The 22,243-nt window shown below is 42.3% G+C and overlaps 1 protein-coding gene across 2 annotated transcripts in view; it reads left to right on the forward strand.

The window, feature by feature from the left end:
• LOC146809211 (putative methyltransferase DDB_G0268948) overlaps window positions 1–21,754 on the forward strand; it is a 469,094-nt gene extending 447,340 nt beyond the window's left edge. For both annotated transcript variants that reach the window (XM_085616031.1, XM_085616030.1), the window contains exon 8: window positions 18,796–21,754. In XM_085616031.1, the coding sequence (XP_085472157.1) occupies window positions 18,796–18,886 (91 nt within the window). In that variant the 3' untranslated portion in view covers window positions 18,887–21,754. The remainder of the gene's footprint in view (window positions 1–18,795) is intronic.
• The last annotated feature ends 489 nt before the right edge of the window (window positions 21,755–22,243 follow it).

Below are 22,243 nucleotides of genomic sequence, written 5' to 3' on the forward strand. Positions count from 1 at the left end.
CATATACTGTATCTAGATTTCATTTTCAATCGTGCTCTCAGGACTATGTTCTATATAACACTGCGTCCACCTACCCTTTTCACGGGCATTACATGTTGCGATGGGGGTGGAGGGTCAGGGGGTGTTTCTGCCAAGTGAGCCCAGAGTCACAGTCACAAACGTCCTCTTCTTCCTGAATAAAAGTGAGATTATGCTGCATACTTGTTCATATTTTAAGTAGTTCGCACAGACACACATTTTAAAAACAATAAAGTTCCTAATACCCACCTTCTCTGAACAGTTAGCTTGCTGCCCCATCCACCTCCTCCCTATCCTCTGTTGTCTGAATCCATGGACTAGCCTCCTCCCTTCTGCTATGCATGGTCAGATGTGCTGCCACTGCCCTCCATTTAGCATGATGTACCAGTCCACTCCTCCTGCCCTCCATTGCCCAATTCTATGGCCCATCATTGACCTCCTGCTTAGCCTCTGTGCTTAGCTTGCTGCCAATATTCTCCTTCCCCCTGCCCTCCGATGTCTTTGTGCATGGCCCTGCTTCATCCTTTTTGCCCACCATGTTCCATGGACCTGCCACTCCTATCTACTCTGAGTGTTCTGTTGAGTTGCCACTCCCCTCCCACCTGCCTAGCATTGTCAGATGACTGTAACCTGTCCCTGCCACCTCCACCGTGCCTGTCCACGTGCCATGCCCCTATCCCCTTCCTCCTGTCCTCCATGGTCCATTTTACTGCCACACCCTTCTGCCCTCCCTGCTCTGTTGTGCTGCAACTGCTCCTCCTGCCTGCCCCGTGTGGTCTGTTGTGAGGCCTCTTCCCCTGAACTCTCTTGTCTGTGCCCAGGTCCTGACCCTCCCTTCTATCCTCCATGGTCCTTTGTGCATGACCCTGCACCATCCTTCTTGCCCATCATAGCCATTGTGCTGCCACTAACCCTCCTGCTTGCCATGCATGGTCTTCTGTGCTGCCATGGCCCCTCCTACCTTCTCTGTATGGTCAGGTAGCTGCCCCTGACCCCCTCCCACCTTCCCTCCATGGCCTGTGTGTATGCCATCATAGTTTCATTGTTGCTCTCCATGGTGTGTCTTGTTTCTAGTGCCCATCCTGCCTGACCTCCATGGTCATCTTGCTGCTCCTGCCCTTCCCCCTTGCCCCCAGCCCTCTGTTTCCATGTGCAGACATCTATTCCCTCCCTCCTGGCTTGTCTGTTCCATTGTAATGCCCCTGCTCCGTCCCTCCTGCCCTTTATGGTCTGTTATGCTGCAGCTTTCTCTCCTGTCTGTCCAATATGGTTAGCTAGCTACCATTGCCTCTTTCCCCTCTGTTCTCTTTTGTCCATGTGCACGGTCCTGTCCCCTCCCTATTGCTTTGTTGTGCACCACTCCTGTCCCGCATGCTCTGTGTGGTGGATTGTGCTTCTGCAAACCCTGATGCCTGCCCTGTAGGGTCAGTTTGGTGCACCTCTCCACGTCCCTCCTGTCCTCTGTTATCCGAGTCCATATCCCTACCCCAATTCCTCCTGCCTACCATGATCCAATGTACCATACCTGCGATCATTTTGAACGTGGTAAGAGGGAGATTTTGAAAAAAAACTGGGGTATTGATTTTCCCCTTTGAGTTGAGAAAAAGAGGAGATTGTAGACAGGAGACAGATCAAATAAAGCCCATTTGAGATTACAAACATTGGACGTTTCCTGGCTGACACGGGTCTGTTGGCATGTATGGTTGTACTACCACTGCCTCTTCCTTCTACCCACAATGGTCTATTATATTGCCACAGCCTCTCTTGCCAGTCCTGTATTGTTGGTTGGTTGCCCCTGCCCCCTTTCCACTGCCCTCCATAGTCTGTTGTGCTGCCACTGCCCTTCCTGGCTGCCCAGTGTGGTCAAATTGTTGCCTCTGCACTCTCCTACCTGCCTTCAATTTTTAGAGTCCGTGCCCCTGACCTCTGCCTCTCAACAGTATCCCAATGAAAAACTAGATTTCTAACATTCTATATGTATTACAAAAGTGTGGAACGCCTGACGTCATCTTGACGTAATCAAAACTGTAATACCTAGAGCATTTCCTTTAGAAATTACATTTATGAGAGGGTCTTATTTGCATCAAAATTATGCTTAGTGCTCTAAAAAACTAAAATGAGGACATATTTTCTAAGTTTTCAAATATCGACAAAGAACTTTTAAATTATTTTTAATCTTTATGTTTTTTATCCAGTTGATTAAATGTTGCACCTAGGGGAGAGGATGTGGTGTTACTTCCAGAGCTGCAGACTATGCAACTGGGGAACGAGGTTGGAGTTTCTGCTTCAGATCAACGTTCTGTGATTCAAGTCAAATCACTTAATCTCCCCATGTCTACAACCAAAATGAATTTGATCTTGTGTGATGTAACCAATGCTCATGTAAAGCACTCCAATACCTGACAAGTCTGCACTATATAAAACTGCAAATACACAAAACATAAGTGTTTTGCACACTTCTGTCATTGGGCTACCTATGGGCTACATCTGGGTGATATTTGTGCTGCATTTGGGCTCTTTTGTCTCTGGTGGCCATCTTGGGAGATTTATTTGTTATGAAGTTTCCTAATTTCCTCATTTACTGTACTCTCCTCAGTAGGAAATACTTTCAGTTTTTTATTTTGGTTCCATCAAGAAGGCATTCAGATGTGTCACACATTTGCCATCAATTCTGAATGTTAGCACTCTAGTTGCTCATTAGATCACTGTAGTAAAGCTACTGCTCACCGGGGAAGTCTGCTGCTGGTATTCAAAGTGCATGTTTCAGTCTGCATGTCAGAATTTTTTTATGAAATGGAAGAGGATTTGAGAAGTCAAAATGTGCCCTAATATTTCTTTCTGCAGCACTAATCATAATTTCTATGGCAAAATGAACCCCCTCATTGTGTTCCTTTTTAAATTAAATGTTTTCAGTGTTACCACTTTATGCCAATCAAGATGGCTTCAGGTGTGCCATACTTTTGTCATAAGTAAGACTGTTAGCGCTCTAGTTGTTCGTTACAACACTCTGGGACATTCTGACATTGGGCTATACTTGGGCTACATCTGGGTGATATTTGGGCTACATTTAGGCTCTTTTGTCTCTGGTGGCCATCTTGGGAGATTTATTTGTTATGGAGTTTCCTAATTTCCTCATTTACTGCAGTCTCCTCAGTAGGAAATACTTTCAGTTTTTTACTTTGGTTCCATCAAGAAGGCATTCAGATGTGTCACACATTTGCCATAAATTCTGAATGTTAGCACTCTAGTTGCTCTTTAGATCACTGTAGTAAAGCTGCTGCTCACCAGGAAATCTGCTGCTGGTATTCAAAGGGCATGTTTCAGTCTGCATGTCAGAATTTCTTTATGAAATAGAAGAGGATTTGAGAAGTCAAAATGTGCCCTAATTTTTCTTTCTGCAGTACTAATCATACTTTCTATGGCAAAATGAACCCCCTCATTTTGTTCTTTTTTAAATTAAATGTTTTAACAGTTACCACTTTATTCCAATCAAGATGGCTTCAGGTGTGCAATACGTTTGTCATAAGTAGGACTGTTAGCGCTCTAGTTGTTCTTTAGAACACTCTGGGAAGCTGCAGTAGAACACAAAGGAATCAACTGACAGTCTCTGCCCTTGTTGGATGTACATGTTTTACTGAGAATGTCAGATTTCATTCTCACATGACTGAGAAAGATAATGTGAATTTATAGAAAATATGCTCTCAGTTTAGCTTATAGATCACCTTCCAAACCTCTGTGGGAAAAGCATGAGAAAATAGTTTTCTCTCAAAGATGATTCATGATATCACAGCAGAAGGCTTTTTCACATGGTAAAATCACCTTAGAACACACCACAATTCCTAAAATGAGTATGGTACCATCAACACATGATTTATAATGTAACTAAAGTCTTAAAACCTTCTATTAACTTCAATGCTTTTTAATGAGGTGCTATCTTGTATATTGGTACCAAGATGGCTGCCAACACTTCTTGGATGAAGTACTGACAGCCAATCAGATCTCACGATGAGATGTTTGGTTAGGCTCCGCCCAGATGTATCTCTCTATTTAACTCTAATTTTCTCAGGAACTACTGAACGGATTTACACAATTTAAGCAAAAGGCACGAGTCTGAACTGAGGACTACCTCTTTGCCAAATTTGGTGTAATTCCGTTCAGCACTTCAGGCTGTAGCTGCGTCAACAGGTCCTATGGGAAAATGCATGGGGAAAATGCGTTTTGGGACCCCCCTTTTTTCTCGGCCCCCGCTTGACGAATCACCATGAAATTTTCAGGATAGGAGCGGACCAGAGCTGGCCAAAAGTTTGGAAAAGTTCGCGAAGATTCGTCAATCGGTGCCAACGTTAGTCAAAATAGAATGTTATGGATTTCCTATGGAAAAAAGGTCCTAACTATAATTACCTACTGGCGACTGTCAGTAGGTAATACACATACATAAATATAAATGCATATTGGGTGGTCGGGTTATCCATGTGAGGAGGGTTAGCTGGCTAGGTACCTGGCCCAAAGACATAAAGAGGGACTGTATTATAGTTAATTTTGAAGACCCTAGGGTTGCCAGCTATGTTTGTAGTTTCAACAATAGTGAGGGCAATAGGGGCCCCAACACATGAATTGGTACGCGTGACCTTAGTTTTTTTAATCCCTATGTAGCTCCCGCCCGGCCTCCGAGAGCCATTAGTTGGGAGGGATGGAATGGCAGACAAACTCCTTATAATCTCCCCCAATCCAGCTTGTTTCGCCAAAACCCATGCCCATTCCCCACTTGGTCCTGGCAGGATTGTTGACAAAATAGTTACCAATCGCCTATGAAGTCAACTGCTGTATTTGAGGAGGAGGAGTGCTGCGCTTTAGATTGTAAAGGGGTAGTTTTGGGGCTACCCTGTCATAATTTATCTCCTCCTGAGGGCAGTCCTGTGTCCCATATTGTGGAGTCAACAGGTTATTCAAATTCCGATGAGTCCGCCTTTGATGCCCCAAATCAGCTGAAATTAGTGAGTGTTGTACCAACTATCTCTGGACTTCAGGATAGTTTATCCGTGCAGAGGTTTTCCCCAGCGCAGGTTGCAGTTGATGACGAGGTCCTGAAGATTGTCAGTTGGAATATAGCGGGCATTTCTCGCAACTTGGACATACCGGAATGGAACTCTTTTATCGAGTCATTCGGGATATGCTTATTCCAGGAAACCTGGTGCCTGGAACCCCGATACAAGGTTGGCTACATTACCTACTTTGTACCTGCAACTCCTTCGCCCGCCGGGATAGGTCGCCCTTCAGGTGGTCTATTAATTTGGGTAAGCATCTTACTGGGGTATCATATAAGGTGTATAGAAATTAAGTCCCCAGACTTGCAGAGACTAGTAGTTAGAGGGCCTTCTGGGGGGCGGACTTTAGAGATCTTTAATATCTATGCTAGATCCCCGAAAGGGGGCGCACCCTCATTGACCCTATTGGGCTTAGAGGATGCACTTAGATCCTGCAGGGCAGAAACGTATATCATGTTAGCAGGGGACTTTAACTGCACCTTTGAACCCCTAGCCGAGGATGATATGTTAGGCACCCAAGAAGAAGATGCTAGGAGAGGCATTCCACTCCTGTTGATACCACCGATTAAGAGCTGGACCCAAAGTGCTATCCATCTAAATGCCCTAACCCTGGAATATGGTGTGAGGGCTGTAAATGGACGATCAAAGTCAGACCCTTGTGGGGCCCACACCTTCAATAGGGTAGGTCACTCATCTCGAATTGACTATATCCTGCTGAATTTCAAGCTCTGGGGGCATCTGTTGGATATGGCAGTCCTCCCTTCGTCTGACAGCGATCACAAGCCGCTGTCTTTGTCACTGTCCCCAATGTGGAAGGTTGGGGAGAAACTGCAAGCCCCTCAGGCCTAGAAGTCAACAAGTGACGTTTGTCCTTCGAATTGTGGGAGGCGCCTAAAATCGAAAAATGTAGCTTTTGATGAGGGCAAGATCGTGGAAATAAGATCAATTATGGCCAATGCCTTGTCCAGACTAGATTCTCTTGTGTAAAATGTTCATGAGATTTCCACTCTGTTTAGCCATACTACCAAAGTACTAGGCGACCTCTTCACTGTGCGAAACCCAGGTTATAGGGCCAACAAGATGGGGCGCCCTAAGGGTAACCCTGGTTGGTATTCTGTTTCCTGCAGAAGTGCGAAAAGGGACTTAATCAACGCAGTCAAACTTAAGGATACCGAATTGATTAGCGCAGCACGGAAATTGTACAGGGGTGCTATTTGTAAGGCGAAGAAAGAGTGGGAGAATCAGTTTTGGTGTGATTTAAAACTGGCAAGTGCTGGGAGGGACTCGAAGGGTTTTTGGGATTTAATCCGAACTAGGGAAAAACCCATGGATTCCCTTATAACATGCAATATCCCTGAGGCGTCATGGTTTGAACATTTTTCGAACCTTTATACTGTGGCAACGGGGGTTGGGGTAGATCCAGTTGAAAGTTTTTTGGTTGACCTTTCTGGGCTGAGTGAGGACCTCCTGTTTACAGAGAAGGAAGTAGAGGATGCGATTTCGTGTCTTATCCCAAATAAAGCTGCGGGGCCGGATGGGTTACCCGGGGATCTGATCCGCATTAATACATTAGAATGGGGAAAGCTAATCGCAGCATTACTTAATGCAAGCCTATGTGATGCACCTCTCCCAGACTCCTGGATGGGCGCTGAGGTCGTCCCGATTTTCAAAAAAGTGTGTCGGGATGACCCAGCTAATTATCGCCCCATAAGCCTACTGGATTCATCACAAAAGGCGGCAGGAAAGGTGGTCTTAGGGAGGATGCTCCAGTGGGTAGAGGAGAATAGGATACTTTCTGATTTCCAGGCGGGCTTTAGGTCAGGTACTGGGACCATTGAACAGTCATTTCGTCTGCTGTTGTTATACTGGAAGGTGGTCGTGCTGGGCAAAGGCAGTCTGTATCTTGCCTTCATTGACTTATGGACTGCCTTTGACCTAGTGCCCCGTAACCGCCTATGGAGGGTATTGTCAGACCTAGGAATGCCACCGTACCTACTATCTCTGATAATTAAGTTCCATGCAGAAAATTTTGCACAGGTTCGGTGGGATAATCAGGGCCAGAAGACCGCCCGAATAACTGTAAATAGAGGTGTCCGTCAGGGCTGTGTTTTAGCCCCCACTCTGTTCTCATTATACGTCAATGGAGTGGTGGAGCATCTCTTACAAAATCCTTCAGATGCTCCATCCCTGGCGGGCAGGAGAATACCCACTCTATTATTTGCAGACGACACCCTCTTGATCTCCAAGACCCCAGTTGGGTTGCAGAGCCTCCTTGATAGGTTCCAAACTTTTTGTAATCTGAGGGGATTGGAAATTAACATGGGAAAGACCAAATATTTGGTCTTGAATCCCCCGAAGAAAAGGGGTAGACCACCTGTATTGAACTCATTGTCCCTAGAAAGGGTCAAGGAGTTTGACTATTTAGGAATCCGCCTCTCTGACACCATGAGGTGGAACTGTCATCTCCATAAAATGCTGCTAAGTCATAAAAGGGTGGTGGGGGTACTCCTCAAAGAACAATGGTCTTCCACCCTCAAACCGATTGCCCCAGTACTTGACATCTATAAGGCAAGAGGGGTGAGTGCGGCGCTTTATGGAGCAGAGATTTGGGGGGCGCAGAATGTGGACCTGTTGACCCGTTCAGAAAACAAGTTTTTGAAGGATCTAATGGGCCTGCCTTATGGTACCCCCACCCTGCCCTTATTCCTTGATATGGGCTGCTGCCCTATTAAAGACCAGGCAAGGTTGCGCCCTTTACATCTCTGGGGCCGCATATGGAGAGTTCCGGAGCTGGCTAGTTATGTGGAGGGGCTAAACAAGGTTTTATCAATGCCTGGCTGGCACCAAATAGGATGGTTGAGGGATGTTAAGCAGTTGTTAGGCGAGTTGGGTCTTGGAGAGGCCTGGTTGTCTAGGACTGCACCGTCCAAGTCTGTCCTGAAAAAACTGTACTGGAAATGGGTAATGGATTCCAGAAACTCTAATTCCAATCTATGTAGATGTTCTGTTGAATTCCTATTAATAAAGGAGGTGGCACTACTTGAGCCTTATCTCGATATCATTTCAAAATCTAGAGATAGGGCTTTATATTTTAAATTCAGGATAGGTGTGCTGCCCGTCTGTGAGTTGACCGCTGGGTGGAAGGTGCCAGCACAGACCACTCCTTTTTGCCCTTTCTGTGAGATCAGGATTGAGTCGGTTTCCCACCTTTTATTTGAATGCCCTGCATATAAAGCTCCTCGCCTCAGGTGGTTGAAACCCCTATGCAAAGAGCTAGGCACAAGACAATGTAGTGAGGCCCTCCGTATTTTAAAATCCGATACACGCCCCTTATTCGTCTGTGGTATGGCGAAGTTCTTAAACTGGGCATGGATGATCAGATCAAAAAGGCTTTTGCATGTTGTTTAATTATGTTTTTAAAATTTGGAATTTTTATGTAATTTATCTATGCCATTCGTATTTTGAACCTGCATAACTGTTTTTTTTCTATGAATTGGCTTTTTATTTTTTTATTAAAAAAGATGTATTGTTCTGCTTTTAAAGATATGTTTTATATCGAAATAAAGCCAATTTGACTGACTGATAAATATAAATGCATATGCATATATATGCATATATATATATATGTGCATATGTGTGCGTGTAGAGAGAGGTAGAGAGGTAGAGGTGTAAAGGTAGAGGTGTAGAGGTAGAGAGGTAGAGGTAGAGAGGTAGAGAGGTAGAGAGAGTAGAGAGAGAGGTAGAGAGAGGTTGAGAATTAGAGAGTATAGAGTGAGTAATATTGAGTAGAGAGTAAGTAGTAGAGAGTAGTAGAGCGTAATAGAGAGAGAAGCAGAGAGTGAGGACTAGAGAGTAGTAGAGTGAGTAGTAGAGAGTGAGTAGTAGAAGGTAGTAGAGAGTGAGTAGTAGAGAGTAAGTAGTAGAAAGTAGTAGAGAGTAGTAGAGAGTGAGTATTAGAGAGGGAGTAGCAGAGAGTAGTAGAGAGTAAGCAGTAGAGAGTGAGTCGTAGAGAGTAGTAGAGTGAGTACTAGAGAGTGAGTAGCAGAGAGAGTAGTAGAGAGTGAGTGTTAGAGAGTGAGTAGTAGAGAGTAGTAGAGAGTGTGTAGTAGAGAGTGTGTAGTAGAGAGTGAGTAGTAGAGAGAGAGTAGTAGAGAGTGAGTAGTACAGAGTAGTAGGGAGTGAGTAGTAAAGAGTGAGTAGAAGAGAGAGAGAGTAGTAGAGAGCAGAAGAGAGTGAGTAGTAGATAGTGAGTAGCAGAGAGTAGTGGAGTAGTAGAGAGTGAGTAGTAGAGAGTGAGTAGTAGAGTGAGTAGTAGAGAGTAGTAGAGAGCGAGTAGTAGAGATCAAGTAGTAGAGAGTTTGGAAAAGTTCGCGAAGATTCGTCAATCGGTGCCAACGTTAGTCAAAATAGAATGTTGTGGATTTCCTATGGAAAAAAGGTCCTAACTATAACTACCTACTGGCGACTGTCAGTAGGTAATACACATACATAAATATAAATGCATATGCATATATATGCATATATATATATGTGCATATGTGTGCGTGTAGAGAGAGGTAAAGAGAGGTAGAGAGGTAGAGGTGTAAAGGTAGAGGTGTAGAGGTAGAGAGGTAGAGGTAGAGAGGTAGAGATGTAGAGAGAGTAGAGAGAGAGGTAGAGAGAGATAGAGAATTAGAGAGTAGAGAGTGAGTAATATTGAGTAGAGAGTAAGTAGTAGAGAGTAGTAGAGAGTAATAGAGAGAGAAGCAGAGAGTGAGGACTAGACAGTAGTAGAGTGAGTAGTAGAGCGTGAGTAGTAGAGGGTAGTAGAGAGTGAGTAGTAGAGAGTGAGTAGTAGAGAGTAGTAGAGAGTAGTAGAGAGTGAGTATTAGAGCGGGAGTAGCAGAGAGTAGTAGAGAGTAAGCAGTAGAGAGTGAGTAGTAGAGAGTAGTAGAGTGAGTACTAGAGAGTAGCAGAGAGAGAGTAGTAGAGAGTGAGTAGTAGAGAGTGAGTAGTAGAGAGTAGTAGAGAGTGAGTAGTAGAGAGTGAGTAGTAGAGAAAGAGTAGTAGAGAGAGAGTAGTACAGAGTAGTAGAGAGTGAGTAGTAGATAGTGAGTAGTGGAGTAGTAGAGAGTGAGTACTAGAGAGTAGTAGAGAGTGAGTAGTAGAGTGAGTAGTAGTGAGTAGAAGAGAGAGAGCAGTAGAGTAGAAGAGAGTGAGTAGTAGATAGTGAGTAGTGGAGTAGTAGAGAGTGAGTACTAGAGAGTAGTAGAGAGTGAGTAGTAGAGTGAGTAGTAGAGAGTAGTAGAGAGAGAGTAGTAGAGAGAGAAGACGAGAGTGAGAAGTAGAGAGAGTAGTAGAGAGTGAGTAGTAGAGTGAGTAGTAGAGTGTAGTTGAGGGCGAGTAGTAGAGAGTGAGTAGTATAGAGTGAGTAGTAGAGAGTGAGTAGTAGAGAGTGAGTAGTAGAGAGTGAGTAGTAGAGAATAGTAGAGTAATTGAGAGTGTGTAGTAGAGAGAGAGTAGTAGAGAGTGAGTAGTAGAGTAGTAGAGAGTGAGTGGTAGAGAGTAGTAGAGAGTAGTAGAGTGAAAAGTAGAGTAGTAGAGAGTGAGTAGTAGAGAGATTAGTAGAGTAGTAGAGTGAGTAGTAGAGAGTGATTAGCAGATAGTAGGAGAGAGTGAGTAGTAGAGAGTGTGTAGTACAGAGAGACTAGTAGAGAGTGAGTAGTAGAGAGTAGTAGAGTAAGTAGTAGAGATTGAGTAGTAGAGAGAGAGAAGTAAATAGTAGTAGAGTGTGAGTAGTAAAGTAGTAGAGAGTGGGTGGTAGAGAGTAGTAGAGAGTGAGTAGTAGAGAGAGAAGACGAGAGTGAGAAGTAGAGAGAGTAGTAGAGAGTGAGTAGTAGAGTGAGTAGTAGAGTGTAGTTGAGGGCGAGTAGTAGAGAGTGAGTAGTATAGAGTGAGTAGTAGAGAGTGAGTAGTAGAGAGTGAGTAGTAGAGAGTGAGTAGTAGAGAATAGTAGAGTAATTGAGAGTGAGTAGTAGAGAGAGAGTAGTAGAGAGTGAGTAGTAGAGTAGTAGAGAGTGAGTGGTAGAGAGTAGTAGAGAGTAGTAGAGTGAAAAGTAGAGTAGTAGAGAGTGAGTAGTAGAGAGATTAGTAGAGTAGTAGAGTGAGTAGTAGAGAGTGATTAGCAGATAGTAGGAGAGAGTGAGTAGTAGAGAGTGTGTAGTACAGAGAGACTAGTAGAGAGTGAGTAGTAGAGAGTAGTAGAGTAAGTAGTAGAGATTGAGTAGTAGAGAGAGAGAAGTAAATAGTAGTAGAGTGTGAGTAGTAAAGTAGTAGAGAGTGGGTGGTAGAGAGTAGTAGAGAGTAGTAGAGTGAGTAGTAGAGAGTAGTAGTAGAGAGTAGTAGAGAGTATTAGAGAGTGAGTATTAGAGAGTAGTAGCGAGTGAGTAGTAGAAAGTGAGTAGTAGAGAGAGAGTAGTAGAGAGTAGTAGAGAGTGAGTAGTAGAGAGTGAATAGTAGAGAGTAGTAGCAGGTGAGTAGTAGAGGGTAGTAGAGAGTAGTAGAGAGTAGTAGAGAGTGAGTAGTAGAGAGTAGTGGAGTAGTAGAGAGTAAGTAGTAGAGAGTGAGTAGTAGAGAGTGAGTAGTAGAGAGAGTAGTAGAGAGTAGTAGAGAGTAAGTAGTAGAGTAATAGAGAGTAGTCAGTCAGTGTCAGTCAGTGTTAGTCGGTGTCAGTCAGTCAGTGTCAGTCAGTCAGTGTCAGTGTCAGTCAGTCAATGTCAGTGTCAGTCAGTGTCAGTCAATCAGTGTCAGTCAGTCAGTGTCAGTCAGTCAGTGTCAGTCAATCAGTGTCAGTCAGTGTTAGTCAGTCAGTCAGTGTCAGTCAGTCAGTGTCAGTCAATCAGTGTCATTCATTGTCAGTCAGTCAGTGTCAGTCAATCAGTGTCAGTCAGTGCCAGTCAGTGTCAGTCAATCAGTGTCAGTCAGTGTCAATCAGTCAGTGTCAGTCAGTCAGTGTCAGTCAGTCAGTGTCAGCTGGAGCAGCTCTGCTGACCTGGTTCTCTGGCTCTAAAGCAGCTCTGCTGACCTGGTTCTCTCCCTCTAAAGCAGCTCTGCTAACATGGTTTCTCTGGCTCTAAAGCAGGTCTGCTGACCTTGTTCGCTGGCTCTAGAGCAGCTCTGCTGACCTAGTTCTTAGGCTACAGAGCAGCTCTGCTGATCTGGTTCTCTGGCTCTACGACAGCTCTGCTGACCTGGTTCTCTGGCTCTAAAGCAGCTCTGCTGGCCCGGTTCTATGGCTCTAAAGCAGTTCTGCTGACATGGTTCTCTGGCTCTAGAGCAGCTCTGCTGACCTGGTTCTCTCCCTCTAGAGCAGCTCTACTGACCTGGTTCTCTCCCTCTAAAGCAGCTATACTGACCTGGTTTCTCTGGCTCTACAACAGCTCTGCTGACCTGGTTCCTAGCTCTAGAGCAGCTCTGCTGACCTGTTCTTAGGCTCTAGAGCAGCTCTGCTGACCTGGTTCTCTGGCTCTAAAGCAGCTCTGCTGACCTGGTTCTATGGCTCTGAAGCAGCTCTGCTGACTTGGTTCTCTGGCTCTAGAGCAGCTCTGTTGACCTGGTTCTCTGGCTCTAAAGCAGCTCTGCTGACCTGGTTCTCTGGCTCTAGAGCAGCTCTGCTGACCTGGTTCTATGGCTCTAAAGCAGCTCTGCTGACCTGGTTCTCTGGCTCTAGAGCAACTCTGCTGACCTGGTTCTCTGGCTCTAAAGCAGTTATGCTGACCTAGTTCTCTCCCACTAAAGCAGCTCTGCTGACCTGGTTTCTCTGGCTCTACAGCAGCTCTGCTGACCTGGTTCTCGGCCTTCAGAGCAGCTCTGCTGACCTGGGTCTCTGGCTCTAGAGGAGCTCTGCTGACCTGGGTATCTGGTTGTAGAGCAGCTCTGTTGACCTGGTTCTCTGGCTCTACAAAGGCTCTGCTAGCCTGGTTTCTCTGGCTCTACAGCAGCTCTGCTGACCTGGTTCTCGGCACTCACGATGCATGCACCCGACTTTGCGAAAATATATTTAAAAATAATATAAGTTTATTATATTATTTTTATGAATATCTTTGATAATCTCTTGCCCTAATATACATATCATTTTGGAACATAATTTTTTTTTGCGGGAGTCGAGCACCTAGCGCACCCCAGCACGTATATGACATCACACGGGACCCGCCACCGTGCAAGCATCTTGTACCGTAATGCCCATGTGTCGCGAATGCGTGGGAGCAGGAGTCGCGGATTGGTCGCATACCAATCGCGCACATCACGTAATATTAAATGTATATGATGTAACTGAAAATCACGCAGCCGTCGCACACTGTACACAGATCCTTCACGACTTTTCTAAAATGGCAGCTAGAATCCGCTCACCCACCGTGATGTGCTCGCTTTGAGTGCGCGACTCCAAAAAAAAAACTGAATTTAAAAAAAGAAAGAAAATAATATAAATATATTATAATAAAAAATGAAAACAATTTTTTTTATCAATATTTCAATTAGATTTGTTTTTAATTTTTGGTGCAATTTTCAGAAAAATATATAATGTTATTTAATGAATAAAATACTTATAAATAAACAGTTACAAAACTGTAGAAAATCAGTACAAAAAAATATGTATAACTGCAATCACACAGAAATTAGCATTTAAAAAAGCTTTGAAATTAACTGCAAAAAAACATAGGTTTCAGAGACTATATAGTTAGAAATGAGCATTTAAAAAACCATAGAAATTCACAGAAATGTGTTATAGTTATAGGGGTTTATAGTTAGTTGGCCATTTCACTCATACAAAACCATAGAAATTCCTCCGTTATAGTTATTTCTGCTAACTATAACTCGCACGCCCGCAATGCACTGCTGATGATGTCACATATTGCATCATTCCTGACATGGTCAGTGACATCACTGATGACATCACTGATGACATCATCTACATGACAATTTGATACACCTCATTATACACTATTATAACCTTTCATCACTCACTGTAAAAAACAATTTACCATATTTGAAACCATACCAGTTACTACATACACACTCACTGATTCCTAAGTCAATACACACAACTACCCATTCAACAACAGAATCATTTATACATGCAGTCACTAATTAATAGAACACTATCAAATGCACTTATACACATATATAGACATTGACACATAAGCAGTCATCTTAGTTTGTTATGTAGTCATCCTACACACTCATGAAAGAAATTATTCATACTTACATTTACTCACTTACATTTACTCACTTACACAATTATCCAACAACACCTCATTTATTCAAACACGTAGTAACTCATAGTTAATATGTTAAGAAATCACCATTACAATTATACACTCATTCGTATACTTACTCTCACAATCACTGACTCTTACACATACTTATTTATATACACCAACTCTCACATACAATGCCTTTTATTTTTTTACTTTGTTGAAGATGTACAACTAAAACATATATTCGCTCACCAACACACAAATAAATACACTCAGTCACCCAAACAACTATTTCCACATGCACTCTTAAACCTATACACCTAGTCAATCAACCATTCACACATCTATGCATAGAGTTACACACACCCCATCTAACCACACACAAACTCAGTGTCTCATACAAATACTCACCTAACTAATTGATAACTAATATACACACTCATGTAGATAGTGACCAACTGATGCAGCATTTTATACAACAGAGACAGTGATGCACACATTCACATATTTTAGTTACTAATCCATGTATTAAGTGAGACACTTTTAATTACTCACTTAAACAGACAGTCAGACAGCTACTAAAACCTATGTTTTTTTCTGTGAATATATATATATATTCACTGAAAAAACCATATGTTTCAGGCCTGATATAGTTAGGAATTAGCATTTAAAAAACCTTTGAAATTCACTGAAAAAACCGTAGGTTTTAGGGGTGTTATAGTTAGCTGGACATTTCACTCGAACAAAACCATTGAAATTCCTCCGATATAGTTAGTTGTACTAACTACATCTCGCGCGTCCGCAATCCACTGCTGATGATGTCACATATTACATCATTCGTGACATGGTCATTGACATCACTGATGACATCAAAGGTTTTGTAAATGACAATTTTTTATGTATTAATTGTTATACTAATTTTTTTTATACTGATTTACTACATTTTTTAAACTATTTATTTTTAGATATTTTTTTAATTACATTATACATTACAATACAAAATATACTTTCTCAGAATGAATTACTTTAGTTTAAATACTTTGCAAATAGGCAATAGACTTTTAAATACAGTAGTTACAGTTGTTGCAATGGGCAACACAATTTCAAACCCAATGCGACATTAAGCTCAATGTGAATTTCTAGTCAAATGCAATTAGTTACTTTATGGATTACTTTTCTAACCACAGGACTGGATCCTAGATTCAGTCCTTGGACATCTCCTGTAAACAGTTGAGTAAAAGAATTTTGGTTACAGTAGTAATTTTTAAGGAATATTATTGTATTTTAAAAGTTGACACAAATTTTTTCACATAGAATCACCAATGTTATCCTATGGCAGAAAATTCACTTAGCAGGTAAGTAGTGTTATCGTTACTTTTTCTTACTCAGTGGTGGATCCTGGATCCAGCACTGGTGAATCTCCTGTAAACAGTTGAAAGAATGTGTTTAAGTCATACAGACAATCTTTTAGGAATATTTTTAGTTTGTGAAAATAGACACTTGGAAACTTTTCTGGTAAAAACCACACAATGGATTCCTATAGAGGGAAATACAAGTTACTGGTAAGAATGCTTAGAATTACTTTTAAGGGTCAGTGCTGGGCTAAAAGATGCAGCACTGGGTTCTCTCCTGATAACAGGTGAGTAATCAGAATTCGTAGTTTGGCTGATCTTAGAGGAATATTTGCACGTTTAAAAAATGGACACAAACTTGTCTGCTGAAAATCACACAATGGATTCCTATGGAAGGAAATACAAGTTACTGGTAAGTATGCTTAGAATTACTTTTAAGGGTCAGTGCTGTTCTAATAAATAGATGCAGCACTGGGTTCTTTCCTGATAACAGGTGAGTAAATCGGAATTCGTAGTTCGGCTGATTTTGGAGAAATATTTGTACATTTCAAAAATGGACACTTGGAAACTTTTCTGCTGAAAACCACACAATGGATTCCTAAGGAAGGAAATACAAGTTACTGGTAAGTATGCTTTGAATTACTTTTCAGGGTCAGTGCTGGGCTAAAAGATGCAGCACTGGGTTCTCTCCTGATAACAGGTGAGTAATTAGGAATTCATAGTTCAACTGATTTTATAGGAATATTTGTACGTTTCAAAAAGGGACACTTTAAAACTTTTCTGGTGAAAACCACACAATGGATTCCTATGGAAGGAAATACAAGTTACTGGTAAGTACGCTTAGAATTACTTTTCAGGGTCAGTGCTAGGCTAAAAGATGAAGCACTGGGTTCTCTCCTGATCACAGGTGAGTAATTCGAAATTCGTAGTTCGGCTGATTTTCAAGGAATATTTGAACAATGGTGAAGGAAGGGGGCAGGGCCTGAGGTGATATGTGTGCAAACATGCCCTGTGGCACGTTTTAAGTTGGGGAATTAATTCCTCCTCAATCCTGAGGTCCCCTGGGGTCCAACTAGTCCACCAGGTACCTCCAGTATGCGCCAGGGAGCTGGGTTGCAGAGAGTTGTTCAGAGGCCACGCCCCCTTTTACAACACTGCAATGCAGCTCTGCGGCGCTTACTGGAGTACCTGGTGGGCTAGTTGGCCCCCAGGGGACCTCAGGATTGAAGAGGAATGAATTCCCTAACATAAAACGAACCACAGGGCGTGTTTGCACACATATCACCTCAGGCCCCACCCCCTACCTTCACCATTAATGGGGTGGGGGGGCCATGTGGCCCCCATTCTGGGCCACTTATGGCCCCGGGGACCCCATCCCCCGGGGCCTGTCTCTCGTTGGGGACCGTGGGGGGGTCCCCAATCCCCCAACGGTCCCAGCCGGCTCCCCCCTCCTGCGGAAGCCGGCATTGCTTTTCCACATGGGGAGCAGCTAACATGCTGCTCCCCATGTGGAAAAGCAATCTGCTTTGCTTCATTGAAGCGAGAGCAGGTTTCCCTGCTCTTGCTTCAATGAAGCAAAGCAGTTTGCAATGGCAGGGTGGGAGCCGTGAGGCTCCCACCCTTCCATTGCAAACAGCAGTGTCCCGGGGGTGGGCACCCTGGGACACTGCAGGAGCCGGCCCTGGGGGGTGGTGGTTTCCAGGGCCTGTACAAGGCTCCAGGAGGGGGCCATGCAGCCCCCATCCCACATTTTAAAGATGCCCTGGGGGGTGGTGGTGCCTGGGGCTGGTGGGGCCTGAGAGCCCCCCACCCATTTTAAAGAAGCCCCGGGGGTGGCGGTCCCCAGGGCTGAGGGGGCCTGACAGCCCCCCCACACTGAATATTTTGAAGCCCCGGGGGATGGTGGTCCCCGGGGCTGGGGGGCCTGAGAGCCCCACCACACCGAATATTTTGAATCCCCAGGGGTCTACACTCCCTGGGTCTGGGGGTCCTGAAAGCCCTCCCCACCCATTTTAAAGAAGCCCCGGGGGGTGGCGGTCCCCGGGGCTGCGAAGGGGCAGTGTGCACACTTAATTTTTCAATATGCCCCCGGGATTTGGCCCCCCCGGGGGCAAATAAGCATATGTAGCGCGCGAGCCCGCGCTGATTTTTTTTCTATCGCCAGGATGCGTGCATCCAGCGCGCATCCTCCAGTTTAAAAAAAAACCAAAATTTTTCTACCCTGCCCCCTTTTCACATTTTTCATCGTTTTTTGGGGGGTTTCTTGTGCCTCGGTTCTACCGAGGTACAAGATGGCTGCCAACCCTTCCTGATTCAGAGTGTTGGCAGCCAATTAAAATTCAGCTCGTGATCGACAGGGTGCGCGGATCCTCCGAGGCCATATATATATATATATATATATATGTACTTTTAACTCTAATTTTCTCAGGAACTAATCAACGGATTTACACCATTTAAGCAAAAGGCGTGAGTCTGAACTTAGGACTACCTCTTTGCCAAATTTGGTGTAATTCCGTTCAGCAGTCCGGGCTGTAGCTGTGGCTAAAGGTCCTATGGGAAAATGCATGGGGAAAACGTGTTTTGGGACCCCTCTTTTTTCTCGGCCCCCGCGTGACGTATCACCGTGAAACTTTCAGGATAGGAGCGGTCCGGAGCTGGAAAATTTGGAAAATTTTGTGAAGATTCGTCAATCGAAACCAAAGTTATTCCAAATAGAATGTTGCGGATATCCTATGGAAAATAGGTCCTAACTATATCCACCTACTGGCGACTGCCAGTAGGTAATATACATTTTTTTTCAACATTGGAAAAGGAGCTTTGCCAAAATGTGTCTGTGGTTGTGAGTGCATGAATGATCAATTAAAAGGATAATTTTTTTCCACTGAGTCCAGGTCACATAAAAAAACCTTCATTAATCAATTATTCATCAAAATCAATCTTTTTAATTTGTACACTTTGATACAAGAAGAAAAACTTTACCTTATTCTTCGTATGAGACTGAGTAGAAATTGTATTATACCTTAAACTATGATAGACTGTTTCCCGATGACAAGGCCAATATCCATTTTTCTGCTGCAATGTGGCTCTGTACCAACTGACTTATGATATACACTTCACCTTTAGTATCTCTTTTTCATATTGCAGGATCCTCCAGATCATGGGAGTATCTTCTCTGGACACTGAGATGGAGATCAGTAACAACTTTTTCTGTGTGTTGGCCTGCAAGTCAAACTGATACCTGGCAAGATTTGCCAAACATCTTTGTAGAAGTGCAATTTCAATAGGAAGAAATGAGACAGGTGCACACACACCTTGAAATATGATCTATCATTATTATTTGTACTGAGATACAGTGTAACTGGTATATCGGTCAACTGCTGCAGCATGGCATTATTGCTCATTAGAGGACTGTCTGATATACACAGAATGTCCTCTCTTGCACTTTGAAAGAAAAGTACTTGTGTTAATTCTCTTTGTATTTGTTATGATAAGTTTGAAAGAGTAAACACTGCCTAAAGAAATTACATGCTAAAATTCTGCCACCACTTAGTGCATGAAGTAAAAAGAAACAACTTCTTACATCTCTTACTCTCTATTCTCTGAAGAAATCCATTTTCTCATTAAAAAAACAGAAATTTGGCTCTCATATTCTATGGTCTCCCATTCACAGACCACTTAAAAACACATGTATGAACTAAGTTTAATAGTATTTTATGACTGGGAGGCTCTACAGTTGTGGTGTGGAACTCCACATATAAAAATATAGGGTGGACCTATCTTTTTATGTGCGGAGTTCCTCACCCTGACTCTGGAGTCTCCTAGTCATCATCTTCATCAAAATACTTTATTCGGCTCTATTGAGCCAAAAAAGCAACAATAAAAAGACAAACATAGTATAATACTTCATAAAATTAGAAATAATTGTGTCCAAATCTCTAACAAATATTAAATAGCATCAGTATGATGGGAAAAACGTTCAGTAATAAGATCGCACCAGAATGAATAACAGTTTTGTTTCCCACGCAGTGCAAAGAAGCAAAGGCCGCACCATGAGATCTGGATTTTAGTGTTTATAGTATTGGGTGAAGAAACCACATTCTTTGTGCAGAGTAAACATGCAAAAAAGCAAAAAGTGCATTGTGATTTGTTCTGCTGGGGCTTCACAATGACAACGAGGGCAAGACAAACACAAAATACCTTTTTGCTGGGAAAGCAAGATAGAAAAAACAGAATGGTTTGGAGATGAAACCATGTCAAAAGGAACTTCTGTCTCTCATTAACAAGTATTTGTAAATAAAGTGCTGGGTATACAGGTAAAACCCTGAGGGTGTTTTCTAACCCTTCAAATTTAGTATCTGCCCATGACCTATGTGCTTTTTGGTTGACAAGTGTGTTTGTTTGGTTTAAGGGGATATTCGATAACCTGTTTCGATTGGAATACATTGTTGGGCCACCAATCCTTTTAAATCTAATTTTAATGTATTTAAGCAAAGGGATATCTAGACCATTGTCCAGATTCAGACAATCCTGAAAGATTTCTCTACATAATTGGGCTTCTGGATTTTTCCAGATTCAGTGCCATAATAGAAGTGGACACTGAGAAGGTGATTTGTAACAACATTTTCTGTGTGCTGGCATGCAAGTCATACTGATAACTGGATAGATTTGGCAAAAAACTTTGTCGAAATGCATTATCAATAGGAAGAAATGTGACAGGTACACATACACCTTCAAAAATAATCTTTCATTATTGTTTGCACTGAGCTACAGTGTCTATCTGTGTGGGATTAGTGCTAGTTAGAAAGTAGCAGTAGTGAAGTCGGCATTTAACGGTAGGACAAAAATTTGGGAGACTCAGTCTGATATACACAGAATTACCTCTCTAACAAAGAAAAGTACTTGTGTTAATACTGTTTGTACTTGTTCCAAAACATCTCTTTTAAAAAGTTCAAAAGAGTAAAAACGGCCTAAAGAAATGAATGAAATGATAAAACTCTATCACCACTAAGTGCACGAACTAAAAAGAAATTACTTCTTACAACTCTTACTCTCTATGCTCAGGAGAAATCCTCTTTCCCTTTCACATAGACTATTTAAAAACATATGCATGAACTAAGGTTAATAGTAATTTTATGACTGAGATGCACTGCAGTCGTGGTGGGGAATTCGACACATAAAAAGATTGGACAGTCCTATCTTTTTATGTCCAGAGTTCTCCACTCTGACTGCCAAGTCTTCCAGTCAGAAACTTAGTATTAACTTATTGTTTGTGAATAACAAAAATGGAAAACTTACATTCAAGCGGTTGTTTATCTTTGTGAATCTGCCCCTAAGAATGTATTTCTCTGCCTATCAAGCTATTTCTTTGAGTATTGCATGTTACACATTTTTGCACTGTCAACCTGTACCACATCTCACAGTGCTCACCTATTTTCATGCCTTGGTCTAGAGAACATCATTTTTCATACAGATACGTAGAAAAAGTCAAAAAAGGATTCCTAAATGTTGATGTTTTGTAGCTTATAGTGTGAATTTAATTGTCTTACCCCACATTTGATGGAGTTCTGTACTCACATTACTGCTTTAAGGTAATGGTAGTAGCTGTCAATAGAACAGCCAACTTCAACATCATTAACAATGTAAAATAATGGAAAACAACTGTGCTTTGTGGCAGAACAATGTGCACCTAATGTATAAGCTTGAGAAAAGATTATTTTGATTCACAGTTCAGATAATTTGCATGAGAATATTGTCTGCTTGTAAGTTCTGAGGTCTCTTGCTAATTTGTTCCATATCTCCCTTGTCTTATGTTTGTTTGTTGACTCACCAATTTGTCTTCCAATGTTCATGGTTATATGTGGCATTTTCATTAATGTATGGCAATTAATTTTTCCATTAACTTAAGTGAGGCAATTACCACTGGACTATATTCAGCACAATGTCATCTTTACTTTTCCAGTTACATACTGATATCATTATTGTTCCTGGATAAAGAATGTTGCAGATTAATTGCTGCATTCCTTATTTAAATTGTGTTGTTCAAATGCAGAAATGCAGTGCCTGGGTTTTTTAACTAATAAAAAATAAAGTTTGTGCACATTCATTATTGCCTGAATTCCTAATCAATAATATTGGCTTGCCCTATCTCAGGCTATCATTATCTTTGTACTCATTATGTGCAGATCTCACTTGTATTGTGTTGGTATCTGAAGCTTAACATTTCCATGCATGAGCAATGCACTAGAATACACTCAAACAAAAACAATACACTAATCTAGCAGGAAACAAATACACTAATATGTCCTTTTAAGTTTAAAGTTTAAAGATTTATTAGGAGAATGTATAAAAACAGAAAGTGGTGAAAACCTTTTTATGGCATATAATAAAGATAATGTGGTAAACATAAAGCAAACAATGCAGTGAATAATGAAGCAAAATCCTTAACAGTAACCTCTACTGCAATATGATCTAACATATATGCTATAATAAGATAACGTCGGATTAAAGTAAACCATCATGTTTAAATTGAGCAAATGGAAAAGGGAATGGGCAAACCTATGACATGTAAAATACAGCCATAAGGACCAAAATC

Source organism: Triturus cristatus, chromosome 7 (genome assembly GCF_964204655.1).
Source record: "Triturus cristatus chromosome 7, aTriCri1.1, whole genome shotgun sequence".
NCBI classification, from domain to species: domain Eukaryota; kingdom Metazoa; phylum Chordata; class Amphibia; order Caudata; family Salamandridae; genus Triturus; species Triturus cristatus.